The sequence below is a fragment of the Electrona antarctica genome, assembly GCF_951216825.1.
Source record: "Electrona antarctica genome assembly, chromosome: 17".
Classification (NCBI taxonomy): domain Eukaryota; kingdom Metazoa; phylum Chordata; class Actinopteri; order Myctophiformes; family Myctophidae; genus Electrona; species Electrona antarctica.
This window is the reverse complement of record NC_136798.1, coordinates 24,850,479-24,866,017: the sequence shown is the minus strand read 5'-3', so window position 1 is coordinate 24,866,017 and position 15,539 is coordinate 24,850,479. Positions and strand designations below refer to the sequence as shown.

At 44.6% G+C, this 15,539-nt stretch overlaps 1 protein-coding gene across 6 annotated transcripts; it reads left to right on the top strand.

The window, feature by feature from the left end:
• The first annotated feature begins 248 nt into the window (after positions 1-248).
• Positions 249-15,131, top strand: LOC306940403 (uncharacterized protein). Of its 6 annotated transcripts, none has more exons than XM_079525462.1 (8): positions 249-436; positions 1,456-1,514; positions 3,347-3,531; positions 6,262-6,291; positions 8,832-8,861; positions 11,347-11,376; positions 13,848-13,877; positions 14,993-15,131. In XM_079525462.1, the coding sequence occupies exons 2-8, from the start codon at positions 1,484-1,486 to the stop codon at positions 15,014-15,016; spliced, it is 360 nt and encodes a 119-aa protein (XP_079381588.1). In that variant the 5' UTR covers positions 249-436; positions 1,456-1,483; the 3' UTR covers positions 15,017-15,131. The 6 variants fall into 6 exon arrangements, with proteins under 6 accessions (XP_079381588.1, XP_079381589.1, XP_079381590.1 ...); XM_079525463.1 differs by having other exon boundaries at positions 8,832-8,865; positions 11,357-11,376; XM_079525464.1 differs by lacking the exon at positions 8,832-8,861 and having other exon boundaries at positions 251-436.
• The last annotated feature ends 408 nt before the right edge of the window (positions 15,132-15,539 follow it).

Below are 15,539 nucleotides of genomic sequence, written 5' to 3'. Positions count from 1 at the left end.
TGCCACAGGCTGAAAATGGAACCCCTGGGTCAATTTGGTTCAATTTGTACATTCCCAGCGTCAAATTAACCCTGATATTGGTTACACTGAGGTTCCAGAGATAAATCTTATAAAATGGGGGTCCATGATCTAATAATATTAAACTTACGGTCCTTGAAATGAAAAAGGAAATCAACTCCGCAAAGCGCAGGGCGGGCGCAACTACGTTGTTTGCGCAGTGAGTGTACGCTGCTCAGAAGGGTGGATAGCGTACCTTAGTTATCAGAATTGGACATGTCTGAAAGTGAAATATCCCTTTAAGCTTGCCCTGGACACGTTGTCGTGATCTCGCGCTACTTTGTGTGGCTTGCAGGGGCTTTTCAGAGGGAAGAAAGTAAAACCGTGTCGTGCACATCGTGTCACCAGACTCACCACACCAACTAAACTAAAGACAAAGGTAAAATGAAAGTAGAAAATGTGTATCGAATGGCTCACGCGACACAACGCAACGTTTATCATTCGTCATTTTCGCTAAAAGTGAAATTACACCACCTGCTTGTGTGTGTGCGCGCGCGCGGAGGGGGGGGTGGTTGTCGCGTCGTCTTGTCTTAGTTTAGCTTCGCCTTGCGGTAATTTACGTTAAACTACATTAATATATCGCATTTTATTGGTATATTTATAATTATTTGATGCCCTGATATACACATGAGTCAGTCTTATCATTTAAAGCGTTTCACCCGCGTTGTACTACCACTCACGACATGACACTGCTCATGACATCGTTTGGGAGAATACAAAACAACTCGCCCCTTTACCTAAACCTAACCCTATTCGTAAACTTAACCCCAGTAAAACTATGCCAAACCCTAAACTTATTTCTAACCTTCAGTAAACTGGTCGAGGGGGCAACGTACAGCTCCACCAGAGAGCTCCAGACTTCCCTCTCCAGAGCAACATTAGTGACTTCATCCTGGGGGATCAAGTTCCGTAGATTTCCATTATTACAAAACATACATTACCAAACACAATGCATCAAAATGTGACACATTGTGAGCTTGTAGATCGGGTGCATGCTTTCGTTAGACATACCATGATTGGTCCGATATCTCAAACCCTCACCCTAACCCTAACCTCCCACGGGGCAGCACACCCTCTCCCAACCCTTAACGCACCCTTCACCAACCTTAATCCAGTCGGACCAATGCTATGTCTAACCAATGCTATGTCTCCCTGTAAATCAGCCATTTTCAAAATATTTACATTTGAAAACTTGTGAATAATGAGTACTTTATACTTTTGGTACTTTTAGTACATATTGATACCATACTTTTGTACTTTTACTCAAGTACATTTTGAATACCAGACTTTTACTTATAACGGAGTATTTCTATAGTGCAGTATTGATACTTTTACTTAAGTAAAAAATGTGAGTACTGAGTACCTTTTTCACCACTGTTGATCTTTTTTTCCTGGCAGATCAACAGACTTGTAGGCCTACAGAGCAATGTCTGACCGTCACCCTCCTGTACCTCCAAGTAAGTAAAACTTTCGGCCAGGTGGAATTTGCTTTCAGGCTGCCCGACTGGGCAAGTGCTTGTTTGAGAGGGGACGCAAAACAGTCTATAAACACAACACAAGATCTGTCTAAACACCTTTACCTATAATGTGCTGTTTTCACTCTTAAAAATATAAAGTGTGAACCCAAAGGAAATTTGCATAAAAATCGAGGTATGCGCACAGCCCTAAAAAGTAAAAAAATCACACCCGTGTGAACTGAGTGGTGCAAGGTCTTATATAGTCTGATCAGCTATGTCAGTGACGTCACACACTAACCATAGTAACCATGCTCACCTTTGCACGTACACAGGTACACGGACACGTACACAGGTACACAAACATACAGACAAAGCTGGTTGTTGGAGTGGTTTGCAACACTCAAAAATAAGTGTTAAATTGAATGGCAATTCAATGTTATAATGGACGATATTTTTTTTGGGCAAGTGGGCAGGGTAGAACGTGACCTGTACTTTCCTGACAGGCAAGTACAGGTCACGATTATACTTTTTTCAGTGAAAATATTTATAAAAAAAAAAAAATCACACCCGTTTGAAGTGAGTGGTGCAACTCCGCGTGGGGGTCGCCCGGGAGAGGGACGCACAGGAACGCACCCAGGGTGCCGGTTCTGGCGAGCCACCCGCGTCCGAAACGGTAGAGAAATGACCGAGTTACCGTGTGGGGGTCCCCGGGGAGTCCCCGGGGGGGTCCCCGGAATATCCAGACCCCCGGGAACGTGCCCAGGGGGCCGGGCCGGTTCCGGCGAGCCGCCCCACATCCGAAACCACCCACCCACCCAAACACACAGCACCGAAAAAAACAGAGTAACTAAAATGAATGGACATTCAGTTGTCTGAATCTCGATCACTTTTTAATGAATTGTGTTAACACCTGACCATGATCCCTACATCCCGGACCCTGAAGTGGATGTAAAGTAAACCTAACCTTAACCTCACAAAAACTATGCCTAATGGCTCGTACAAACTGCACGATATTTGCTCCGATTATGCTAATTATTCAATTAGTTGCCAACTGATTTAGTAATCGTAATCGAGTTTTTTTTTGTGCAATTAATTGTGGGTGTTTTTCCACTTAACCGTTTTTCCAGTGTTAAATGTAACTAAGCTAAAGAGGAGTGAGCCATCTCTCTTAACTTCATTAACACTACAGCCAATTCAACTACGCATCTACAGGATTATAGGATCAAGAACAAAAAGAATATGGCTTGAATATTTATTTTTAAATTACCTATTTGGGCAGTATTATACGTGTCTTAAGTACCAGGTCTTATTACTTAACTTAACCTGGAGGCGTGGTCAATGCTGGGGGTCCTTGACATGAAAAAGGTTGAGCACCACTGACATAGAAACAGGTTTTTCAGAAAACTGTTAGGATTTATGCAGTCAGAATACGAGTAAAGGTAGCATGCCTGGCGTTAATTCCTTTTATTTATTTTATTTAGGCTAATAGCATCCTTGCTCGCTGAGCAAAATGTAATTTAACTAATCAGCCCTAATCCTAACCTAGACCCACAGCCACCCGTTTCAACTGTTATGTTTTGAATCCAATGCTTATGTGTGGAGTAGGCCTTGGTGTCTCTGAAGCAACCTTGTTTGTTCTACCTGGTTTTTGAGCCGCTAGCCCCTCCTATATACAGGTTTAATTAGGGATGTCCCGATACACTTTTTTCGCTTCCGATCCGATCCCGATACCTCAATTTCTGTGTTAGCCGATACCGAATACCGATACCAGTGTTCTCACGTTGTGTTTATAGCTATCTAGCTATATATCTTGTGCCCTTCACTTCACACAGCGGGCTACACACCTATCAAATTGGTGCTTGGTGGTGTTACTGGAGAACGAGCAGCGACAGCACTGAGAGCACAGAGAGAAGCAGATGCACTGAGAGCACAGGGAGAAGCAGATGCACTGAGAGCACAGAGTGAAGCAGATCAAGTTTCATCTACCGGCGATGTTACACCTGCCACAGATATCGTCGTAAGTAGACATAATATTGAAATTACAACATTATATTATTGATTTATCAATACTATGATTCTATATTGCAGTATCAATACAGGGCTTAAAGTTCTCCGTCCTGGGGACGGATTTCCATCCTGAGGATTTATAGGGAACATTTATGAGATCACTGTAGATCCGGAAGTGTTATTAGGACCAACATTAGGACAAATCAAAGTTATCAAACGGCAAAAGTAGCCGATCTGCATGAGGAAACGAGGAAACCTTTGTGGAGATCTGGTACAGCCTCCGTTGCGTTATGTTGAGTGGTAATGTTACAGCTACATGTTTTGTGAACGGTAGCATATAGCACTTGTGGTTTCACGTGAAGGTTACTTTCAACATGACGACATGTCATCACGGTGAAATAATAAAAGATCGCGGCTGGATGTTTTGCACATGCAGGTTACATTTGACGTTGTTTCAATGTTAAAATGCTTTGTATGTGGGTAGTTGTCGTCGGACCATTGTAGTGCTTGAAAACACGGCTGTATGTCTGGTCTCATCTGCGTTCAACTTCAGCTGTGGTTTTTCGCTTCACTCCGCAGTAGCAGGAAACAACTGATCTACAAGCCCACAACACATTGCATCCGCGACGTGTTGTGGTCTTGTTGCTCGGCGGAGGCGTGGCTACAGAAAATGCATGCTGAGCTCTGAGCTGAGAGAAGAACTCTACAGTTTACAAACAGCCGACAGTGTGAACAATTTATCAATGGCAATTTACTGTACAGTAGTATTTGGGCTGGAAATATACCATTCAAAATAGAAATATATTACAATTAAAATGTAGGCATTTAGCACACTCTTAATCCAGAGCGATTTACATTAAGCAAGAACAAAAGAATGGCAATACATCACATACATGATAAAAGGTAGTTATCATGAAACATGCGTAAAATTGAATATTTTCACTTTCGGTGTTGCACTTTGTAGACGGTCCCTAACCGCTCAGCTAACCGGCTGCTGCCCATAGAGATGCATATAATCTATGAAACGCGGAGGGTGGCTTTTTGGGCTTCAAATCGAGTTGTAGTTTGTTCTTATCTAATAAGGATAAGAATGAGATGTTTTTTGTGATTTTTATTTTAATTTTTTTTAGGAATGTTTCGTTCCTGAGCTATTGAGCCCGGAAGAGCGAATCTGTTGTGACTGTGTGCATCTCTTGCCATCTGTCTATGTATTTTATCATTGTATTTTACCGACGGCACAGGATATGTCTTCCCCTTCCGTCGAGTGGTGGATTATTGGGGCGGCGGTGGCTCAGGGGTAGAGTGTCTGGATGGTAACCGTAAGGTTGCCAGTTCGAACCCAGGCTCCCCCAGAGTTACTGTCGAAGTGTCCTTGAGCAAGACACTGAACCCCTAATTGCTCCCGATGTGCTAGTTGGTGCCTTGCATGGTTTCCGCTGCCATCGGTGTATGAATGGGTGAATCGCACAATCTCTGTAAAGCGCCTTGGATAAAGGCACTATATAAATGCACCAATTAATTATTGCGAATGAAGTGATTGCGAATGAAGTGAGCACTAACTATAGAAGCTGACCAAAACTGTCTGTCTGTGTGTCACGCTGTAACACCCCCCCCCCCCCCCCCGCCGCGTGTGTGTGTGTGTGTGTGTGTGTGACAGATGAGATCTGTAACCTCGGTCCTCGCCTAGTCAGTGGCCAGGCGTTTCACCTGCGTTTGGTTTGAAGTTGTTATATGAAGTGACGTTCCAACATCGCATAGCAAAGTGATTAAATAACTGTAGTAGGCTATGCGCCGTGTGTAGCAGCTGCCTGTCTGCCACAATGCCTTTGCTGTTTTTAGCCGCGTTTGGTTTGAAGGTGTCAAATAATTGTAGTGGTGACCGTGTTGCAAATTATGGCCACCCCGATAATCATTCCGTTGTGATCGTGGCCGTGCTGTTCATTGTATCACATTTTTAGGTGCAGGACAGATCTGTAACCTTGCGTCGTCAGTGGCCAGGCGTTTCACCCGTGTTTAGTTTGAAGTTATTATACTTCCAACATCGCATAGCAAAGTTAAATAATAACTAAACTAAAATAATATATAGTATGCGGCGTGTGTAGCAGCTGCCTGTCTGCCACAATGCCTGCGCTGTTTCACCCGTGTTTGTTTTGAAGGTGTCAAATAGCTGTAGTGGCGACTGTGTTGAAACGAAATTCTGAATGGGCATACCGGTATGCATCTCACAGCGTGGTGATGAAGCTGGCCAATCCCAGCTCTGTTGATGATGAGAGAGACAGAATTATGTAATGAAAAGCAAGAGAGAGGAGAGAGATGCGTCCTGTGTGTCGGTCTGGGGTGTCGCACTTGTATGTAGTATGCACCGTGTCGGGAGGTTTCCCCGTGTGGCTCTGGCTCTGCTGCCTGCCTGGCAGGAGGAATAGTCAGTGAGAACGCTCTAACCAAAAGGGGAGGTGCCGGTGCGGTGGGGAAGGCCAGAGCCATCTAATAGAAGAGTTACGATATTGAGGGGGTGTAAACCGAGCGCTCGAGCCCCTGATAATACTGTTTTTATCAGGGGAACTTTTATTGATCTCTGTCCTTTTATCACCCCCAACCCCCCCTCCCCCTTTATGAAAATAACAAATACGGTGGAGCTTTTTCAGAAACAAACTTCACCTACTGTTTTTGTACACCTGTAAACCTGTGATGTGATATTGTAGTTGTCATCTCATCTCATCTCATTTTGGCTGCCCTACAGGATCCTCCAGCTGCAGGTCCAGATGTTTCCGTAAGTATACCTATATTATTAACATTACAATATTATTGTAAATTGGCTTAAGGGAGGAGCAGCAGGTGGGCCGGGCGAACGACGTTGTCACTCTCATGTCACTATGACTCAGCCTAGCTCCGTTTGTAACCTCTATATCTACGCTGCTGCACTTAGCTCCGAGATGAGGTTCCGTTCAAAGCTATCCCTGCGCTGGTAGAATTGGAGGGTAGCTGGGTAGAGCCCGTCAACAAGTAGTGGATTATAACCCTTTCGCAGTATTTATTTCAAAAAGTGAATGTATCGATAGGTACGTAGATACAGTTGAAAAACTTAACATAGGCCCCAAACATTTTAACTGACACATCAAACAACTGCTTATAATCAGGCTTAAATAAAAATGTAGTCCAGTCACCCCCCGTTGGCATGCGCAGTACTGCTTCCGTAAGATTGCATTGGGAAAACCCGCGGAAATAAATCGTACTGGCTGACAAACAACCGCTTTGTAAGATGTTGTTTGAGGCCTCAGTTAAAATGTTAGGGGCCTATGTTATGTTTTTCAACTGTATCTACCTATCGATACCTTTTACTTTTTGAAATAAATACTGCGAAAGGGTTATTATCCACTACTTGTTGACGGGCTCTACCCAGCTACCCTCCAATTCTACCAGTGCAGGGATAGCTTTGAATGGAACCTCATCTCGGTGCTAAGTGCAGCAGTGTAGATATAGAGGTTAAAAATGGAGCTAGACTCAGCCATAACCATATACCCCATACACACACCATTAAGCTGACACAACATCCGGTCGCTGTGTTTTGGATCTTCAAAATAAGGGTTGAACAGGGCGATATCCTGGCATGTTATTAATTAATCCCGGCGGAAATTGTGTTAAGGCAATTTTTCAAATATTTTATTTTGTAACATTTGACAAAATAGTCAAACATCAAGGTGCCCAGATGCCTCTAGTGCTCACTGCCCACCTATCCTATATCCAATTTTAGTTGATGGATTGTAATTGACTTTTGTTCTCACTTGCAACCCTATACAAGGTGCATAATGTACTACTAAAGGCTACATGCCTATAAGTGTCTTCCTCTGGGGTTTTTAACTTTAACACAGCACCATGCGGCTGTGGTGGATTATTGTGAATGAAGTGATTGCGAATGAAGTGAGCACTAACTATAGAAGCTGACCAAAACTGTCTGTCTGTGTGTCACGCTGTAACACCCCCCCCCCCCGCGCGTGTGTGCGTGTGTGTGTGTGTGTGTGTGTGTGTGTGTGTGTGTGTGTGTGTGTGTGTGTGTGTGTGTGTGTGTGTGTGTGTGTGTGTGTGTGTGTGTGTGTGTGTGTGTGTGTGTGTGTGTGTGTGTGTGTGTGTGTGTGTGTGTGTGTGTGTGTGTGTGTGTGTGTGTGTGTGTGTGTGTGTGTGTGTGTGTGTGTGTGTGTGTGTGTGTGTGTGTGTGTGTGTGTGAGACAGATGAGATCTGTAACCTCGGTCCTCGCCTAGTCAGTGGCCAGGCGTTTCACCTGCGTTTGGTTTGAAGTTGTTATATGAAGTGACGTTCCAACATCGCATAGCAAAGTGATTAAATAACTGTAGTAGGCTATGCGCCGTGTGTAGCAGCTGCCTGTCTGCCACAATGCCTTTGCTGTTTTTAGCCGCGTTTGGTTTGAAGGTGTCAAATAATTGTAGTGGTGACCGTGTTGCAAATTATGGCCACCCCGATAATCATTCCGTTGTGATCGTGGCCGTGCTGTTCATTGTATCACATTTTTAGGTGCAGGACAGATCTGTAACCTTGCGTCGTCAGTGGCCAGGCGTTTCACCCGTGTTTAGTTTGAAGTTATTATACTTCCAACATCGCATAGCAAAGTTAAATAATAACTAAACTAAAATAATATATAGTATGCGGCGTGTGTAGCAGCTGCCTGTCTGCCACAATGCCTGCGCTGTTTCACCCGTGTTTGTTTTGAAGGTGTCAAATAGCTGTAGTGGCGACTGTGTTGAAACGAAATTCTGAATGGGCATACCGGTATGCATCTCACAGCGTGGTGATGAAGCTGGCCAATCCCAGCTCTGTTGATGATGAGAGAGACAGAATTATGTAATGAAAAGCAAGAGAGAGGAGAGAGATGCGTCCTGTGTGTCGGTCTGGGGTGTCGCACTTGTATGTAGTATGCACCGTGTCGGGAGGTTTCCCCGTGTGGCTCTGGCTCTGCTGCCTGCCTGGCAGGAGGAATAGTCAGTGAGAACGCTCTCACCAAAAGGGGAGGTGCCGGTGCGGTGGGGAAGGCCAGAGCCATCTAATAGAAGAGTTACGATATTGAGGGGGTGTAAACCGAGCGCTCGAGCCCCTGATAATACTGTTTTTATCAGAGGAACTTTTATTGATCTCTGTCCTTTTATCACCCCCAACCCCCCCTCCCCCTTTATGAAAATAACAAATACGGTGGAGCTTTTTCAGAAACAAACTTCACCTACTGTTTTTGTACACCTGTAAACCTGTGATGTGATATTGTAGTTGTCATCTCATCTCATCTCATTTTGGCTGCCCAACAGGATACTCCAGCTGCAGGTCCAGATGTTTCCGTAAGTATACCTATATTATTAACATTACAATATTATTGTAAATTGGCTTAAGGGAGGAGCAGCAGGTGGGCCGGGCGAACGACGTTGTCACTCTCATGTCACTATGACTCAGCCTAGCTCCGTTTGTAACCTCTATATCTACGCTGCTGCACTTAGCTCCGAGATGAGGTTCCGTTCAAAGCTATCCCTGCGCTGGTAGAATTGGAGGGTAGCTGGGTAGAGCCCGTCAACAAGTAGTGGATTATAACCCTTTCGCAGTATTTATTTCAAAAAGTGAATGTATCGATAGGTACGTAGATACAGTTGAAAAACTTAACATAGGCCCCTAACATTTTAACTGACACATCAAACAACTGCTTATAATCAGGCTTAAATAAAAATGTAGTCCAGTCACCCCCCGTTGGCATGCGCAGTACTGCTTCCGTAAGATTGCATTGGGAAAACCCGCGGAAATAAATCGTACTGGCTGACAAACAACCGCTTTGTAAGATGTTGTTTGAGGCCTCAGTTAAAATGTTAGGGGCCTATGTTATGTTTTTCAACTGTATCTACCTATCGATACCTTTTACTTTTTGAAATAAATACTGCGAAAGGGTTATTATCCACTACTTGTTGACGGGCTCTACCCAGCTACCCTCCAATTCTACCAGTGCAGGGATAGCTTTGAATGGAACCTCATCTCGGTGCTAAGTGCAGCAGTGTAGATATAGAGGTTAAAAATGGAGCTAGACTCAGCCATAACCATATACCCCATACACACACCATTAAGCTGACACAACATCCGGTCGCTGTGTTTTGGATCTTCAAAATAAGGGTTGAACAGGGCGATATCCTGGCATGTTATTAATTAATCCCGGCGGAAATTGTGTTAAGGCAATTTTTCAAATATTTTATTTTGTAACATTTGACAAAATAGTCAAACATCAAGGTGCCCAGATGCCTCTAGTGCTCACTGCCCACCTATCCTATATCCAATTTTAGTTGATGGATTGTAATTGACTTTTGTTCTCACTTGCAACCCTATACAAGGTGCATAATGTACTACTAAAGGCTACATGCCTATAAGTGTCTTCCTCTGGGGTTTTTAACTTTAACACAGCACCATGCGGCTGTGGTGGATTATTGCGAATGAAGTGATTGCGAATGAAGTGAGCACTAACTATAGAAGCTGACCAAAACTGTCTGTCTGTGTGTCACGCTGTAACACCCCCCCCCCCCCCGCCGTGTGTGTGTGTGTGTGTGTGTGTGTGTGTGTGTGTGTGTGTGTGTGTGTGTGTGTGTGTGTGTGTGTGTGTGTGTGTGTGTGTGTGTGTGTGTGTGTGTGTGTGTGTGTGTGTGTGTGTGTGTGTGTGTGTGTGTGTGTGTGTGTGTGTGTGTGTGTGTGTGTGTGTGTGTGTGACAGATGAGATCTGTAACCTCGGTCCTCGCCTAGTCAGTGGCCAGGCGTTTCACCTGCGTTTGGTTTGAAGTTGTTATATGAAGTGACGTTCCAACATCGCATAGCAAAGTGATTAAATAACTGTAGTAGGCTATGCGCCGTGTGTAGCAGCTGCCTGTCTGCCACAATGCCTTTGCTGTTTTTAGCCGCGTTTGGTTTGAAGGTGTCAAATAATTGTAGTGGTGACCGTGTTGCAAATTATGGCCACCCCGATAATCATTCCGTTGTGATCGTGGCCGTGCTGTTCATTGTATCACATTTTTAGGTGCAGGACAGATCTGTAACCTTGCGTCGTCAGTGGCCAGGCGTTTCACCCGTGTTTAGTTTGAAGTTATTATACTTCCAACATCGCATAGCAAAGTTAAATAATAACTAAACTAAAATAATATATAGTATGCGGCGTGTGTAGCAGCTGCCTGTCTGCCACAATGCCTGCGCTGTTTCACCCGTGTTTGTTTTGAAGGTGTCAAATAGCTGTAGTGGCGACTGTGTTGAAACGAAATTCTGAATGGGCATACCGGTATGCATCTCACAGCGTGGTGATGAAGCTGGCCAATCCCAGCTCTGTTGATGATGAGAGAGACAGAATTATGTAATGAAAAGCAAGAGAGAGGAGAGAGATGCGTCCTGTGTGTCGGTCTGGGGTGTCGCACTTGTATGTAGTATGCACCGTGTCGGGAGGTTTCCCCGTGTGGCTCTGGCTCTGCTGCCTGCCTGGCAGGAGGAATAGTCAGTGAGAACGCTCTAACCAAAAGGGGAGGTGCCGGTGCGGTGGGGAAGGCCAGAGCCATCTAATAGAAGAGTTACGATATTGAGGGGGTGTAAACCGAGCGCTCGAGCCCCTGATAATACTGTTTTTATCAGGGGAACTTTTATTGATCTCTGTCCTTTTATCACCCCCAACCCCCCCTCCCCCTTTATGAAAATAACAAATACGGTGGAGCTTTTTCAGAAACAAACTTCACCTACTGTTTTTTTACACCTGTAAACCTGTGATGTGATATTGTAGTTGTCATCTCATCTCATCTCATTTTGGCTGCCCAACAGGATACTCCAGCTGCAGGTCCAGATGTTTCCGTAAGTATACCTATATTATTAACATTACAATATTATTGTAAATTGGCTTAAGGGAGGAGCAGCAGGTGGGCCGGGCGAACGACGTTGTCACTCTCATGTCACTATGACTCAGCCTAGCTCCGTTTGTAACCTCTATATCTACGCTGCTGCACTTAGCTCCGAGATGAGGTTCCGTTCAAAGCTATCCCTGCGCTGGTAGAATTGGAGGGTAGCTGGGTAGAGCCCGTCAACAAGTAGTGGATTATAACCCTTTCGCAGTATTTATTTCAAAAAGTGAATGTATCGATAGGTACGTAGATACAGTTGAAAAACTTAACATAGGCCCCTAACATTTTAACTGACACATCAAACAACTGCTTATAATCAGGCTTAAATAAAAATGTAGTCCAGTCACCCCCCGTTGGCATGCGCAGTACTGCTTCCGTAAGATTGCATTGGGAAAACCCGCGGAAATAAATCGTACTGGCTGACAAACAACCGCTTTGTAAGATGTTGTTTGAGGCCTCAGTTAAAATGTTAGGGGCCTATGTTATGTTTTTCAACTGTATCTACCTATCGATACCTTTTACTTTTTGAAATAAATACTGCGAAAGGGTTATTATCCACTACTTGTTGACGGGCTCTACCCAGCTACCCTCCAATTCTACCAGTGCAGGGATAGCTTTGAATGGAACCTCATCTCGGTGCTAAGTGCAGCAGTGTAGATATAGAGGTTAAAAATGGAGCTAGACTCAGCCATAACCATATACCCCATACACACACCATTAAGCTGACACAACATCCGGTCGCTGTGTTTTGGATCTTCAAAATAAGGGTTGAACAGGGCGATATCCTGGCATGTTATTAATTAATCCCGGCGGAAATTGTGTTAAGGCAATTTTTCAAATATTTTATTTTGTAACATTTGACAAAATAGTCAAACATCAAGGTGCCCAGATGCCTCTAGTGCTCACTGCCCACCTATCCTATATCCAATTTTAGTTGATGGATTGTAATTGACTTTTGTTCTCACTTGCAACCCTATACAAGGTGCATAATGTACTACTAAAGGCTACATGCCTATAAGTGTCTTCCTCTGGGGTTTTTAACTTTAACACAGCACCATGCGGCTGTGGTGGATTATTGCGAATGAAGTGATTGCGAATGAAGTGAGCACTAACTATAGAAGCTGACCAAAACTGTCTGTCTGTGTGTCACGCTGTAACACCCCCCCCCCCCCCCCGCCGTGTGTGTGTGTGTGTGTGTGTGTGTGTGTGTGTGTGTGTGTGTGTGTGTGTGTGTGTGTGTGTGTGTGTGTGTGTGTGTGTGTGTGTGTGTGTGTGTGTGTGTGTGTGTGTGTGTGTGTGTGTGTGTGTGTGTGTGTGTGTGTGTGTGTGTGTGTGTGACAGATGAGATCTGTAACCTCGGTCCTCGCCTAGTCAGTGGCCAGGCGTTTCACCTGCGTTTGGTTTGAAGTTGTTATATGAAGTGACGTTCCAACATCGCATAGCAAAGTGATTAAATAACTGTAGTAGGCTATGCGCCGTGTGTAGCAGCTGCCTGTCTGCCACAATGCCTTTGCTGTTTTTAGCCGCGTTTGGTTTGAAGGTGTCAAATAATTGTAGTGGTGACCGTGTTGCAAATTATGGCCACCCCGATAATCATTCCGTTGTGATCGTGGCCGTGCTGTTCATTGTATCACATTTTTAGGTGCAGGACAGATCTGTAACCTTGCGTCGTCAGTGGCCAGGCGTTTCACCCGTGTTTAGTTTGAAGTTATTATACTTCCAACATCGCATAGCAAAGTTAAATAATAACTAAACTAAAATAATATATAGTATGCGGCGTGTGTAGCAGCTGCCTGTCTGCCACAATGCCTGCGCTGTTTCACCCGTGTTTGTTTTGAAGGTGTCAAATAGCTGTAGTGGCGACTGTGTTGAAACGAAATTCTGAATGGGCATACCGGTATGCATCTCACAGCGTGGTGATGAAGCTGGCCAATCCCAGCTCTGTTGATGATGAGAGAGACAGAATTATGTAATGAAAAGCAAGAGAGAGGAGAGAGATGCGTCCTGTGTGTCGGTCTGGGGTGTCGCACTTGTATGTAGTATGCACCGTGTCGGGAGGTTTCCCCGTGTGGCTCTGGCTCTGCTGCCTGCCTGGCAGGAGGAATAGTCAGTGAGAACGCTCTAACCAAAAGGGGAGGTGCCGGTGCGGTGGGGAAGGCCAGAGCCATCTAATAGAAGAGTTACGATATTGAGGGGGTGTAAACCGAGCGCTCGAGCCCCTGATAATACTGTTTTTATCAGGGGAACTTTTATTGATCTCTGTCCTTTTATCACCCCCAACCCCCCCTCCCCCTTTATGAAAATAACAAATACGGTGGAGCTTTTTCAGAAACAAACTTCACCTACTGTTTTTTTACACCTGTAAACCTGTGATGTGATATTGTAGTTGTCATCTCATCTCATCTCATTTTGGCTGCCCAACAGGATACTCCAGCTGCAGGTCCAGATGTTTCCGTAAGTATACCTATATTATTAACATTACAATATTATTGTAAATTGGCTTAAGGGAGGAGCAGCAGGTGGGCCGGGCGAACGACGTTGTCACTCTCATGTCACTATGACTCAGCCTAGCTCCGTTTGTAACCTCTATATCTACGCTGCTGCACTTAGCTCCGAGATGAGGTTCCGTTCAAAGCTATCCCTGCGCTGGTAGAATTGGAGGGTAGCTGGGTAGAGCCCGTCAACAAGTAGTGGATTATAACCCTTTCGCAGTATTTATTTCAAAAAGTGAATGTATCGATAGGTACGTAGATACAGTTGAAAAACTTAACATAGGCCCCTAACATTTTAACTGACACATCAAACAACTGCTTATAATCAGGCTTAAATAAAAATGTAGTCCAGTCACCCCCCGTTGGCATGCGCAGTACTGCTTCCGTAAGATTGCATTGGGAAAACCCGCGGAAATAAATCGTACTGGCTGACAAACAACCGCTTTGTAAGATGTTGTTTGAGGCCTCAGTTAAAATGTTAGGGGCCTATGTTATGTTTTTCAACTGTATCTACCTATCGATACCTTTTACTTTTTGAAATAAATACTGCGAAAGGGTTATTATCCACTACTTGTTGACGGGCTCTACCCAGCTACCCTCCAATTCTACCAGCGCAGGGATAGCTTTGAACGGAACCTCATCTCGGAGCTATGCGCAGCAGCATAGATATAGAGGTTACAAATGGAGCTATACTCAGCCATAACCATATAAGAGTTCCCAATGCATCTAGCCTATACCCCAAATATGTAGTGTGTTGTCTGACCTCAACATGTCTCATGGCATCAGACGCAAACACATCAGTCAGCTCCATATGTGGCCTCAGAGGTGCATGCCCTACACACTACAGTATATGGCCATTTACTGATGACATTAGCCATGCCCAAATATGGGCATTTTGGTCAGATCTGTGTGCTTGTAGATTGGCTATTTTCTAATTGGCTAAGAACACCAGTTAAATCTAACATTTGTCAATTTAGGCCTGTTGGATGCGTTTTCTCTGGATGGTCATCATTAATGAACCCACACCAACACTTTTTGCCAGAAACGACTGATCCAAGTTCTGTCCTTCTGATTTAGGACAAGAAGGGCGGGGGCCAGTAGCAGAGTGGTGGAGGATGTGTTTTCAGTGCCTTGCTCAAGGGCACTTCAGTGGTCTGTGTGCAGACCACGCACAATGTTTTGAAGCTTTGCTGAAATAAAGGTTATAAGTTTATAATTATGGTTTCATAATTGTTTCATAATGCGTTTTGTTTGCCCTTAAATGCAACAGCATGCCGAAACAAAGGAATAATACTTTTTTTTTAATCCTTTATTTACCCAGGGTAGTAGCTGAGCACAAGTGCTCATTTTCAGCAATGCCCTGCACAGAAACACACAGACAGACACACACATTAAAACCTGGGAGCTGACCAGTACAACCACAGTCTTATACTGTTGGCCACTAAGCAGCTCCACTGGAGCAGTTGGGGGTTCAGTGCCTTGTTCAAGGGCACTTCAGCGGTGTGGGGTGATTGATGACAATCACTGCCCGACCCAGATTTTTCCAGCCCGTCCGGGGATTCAAACCGGCAACCTTTCGGCAACAAGGGCGCTCCTCTAACCCTTAGGCCACCGCTGCCCCATA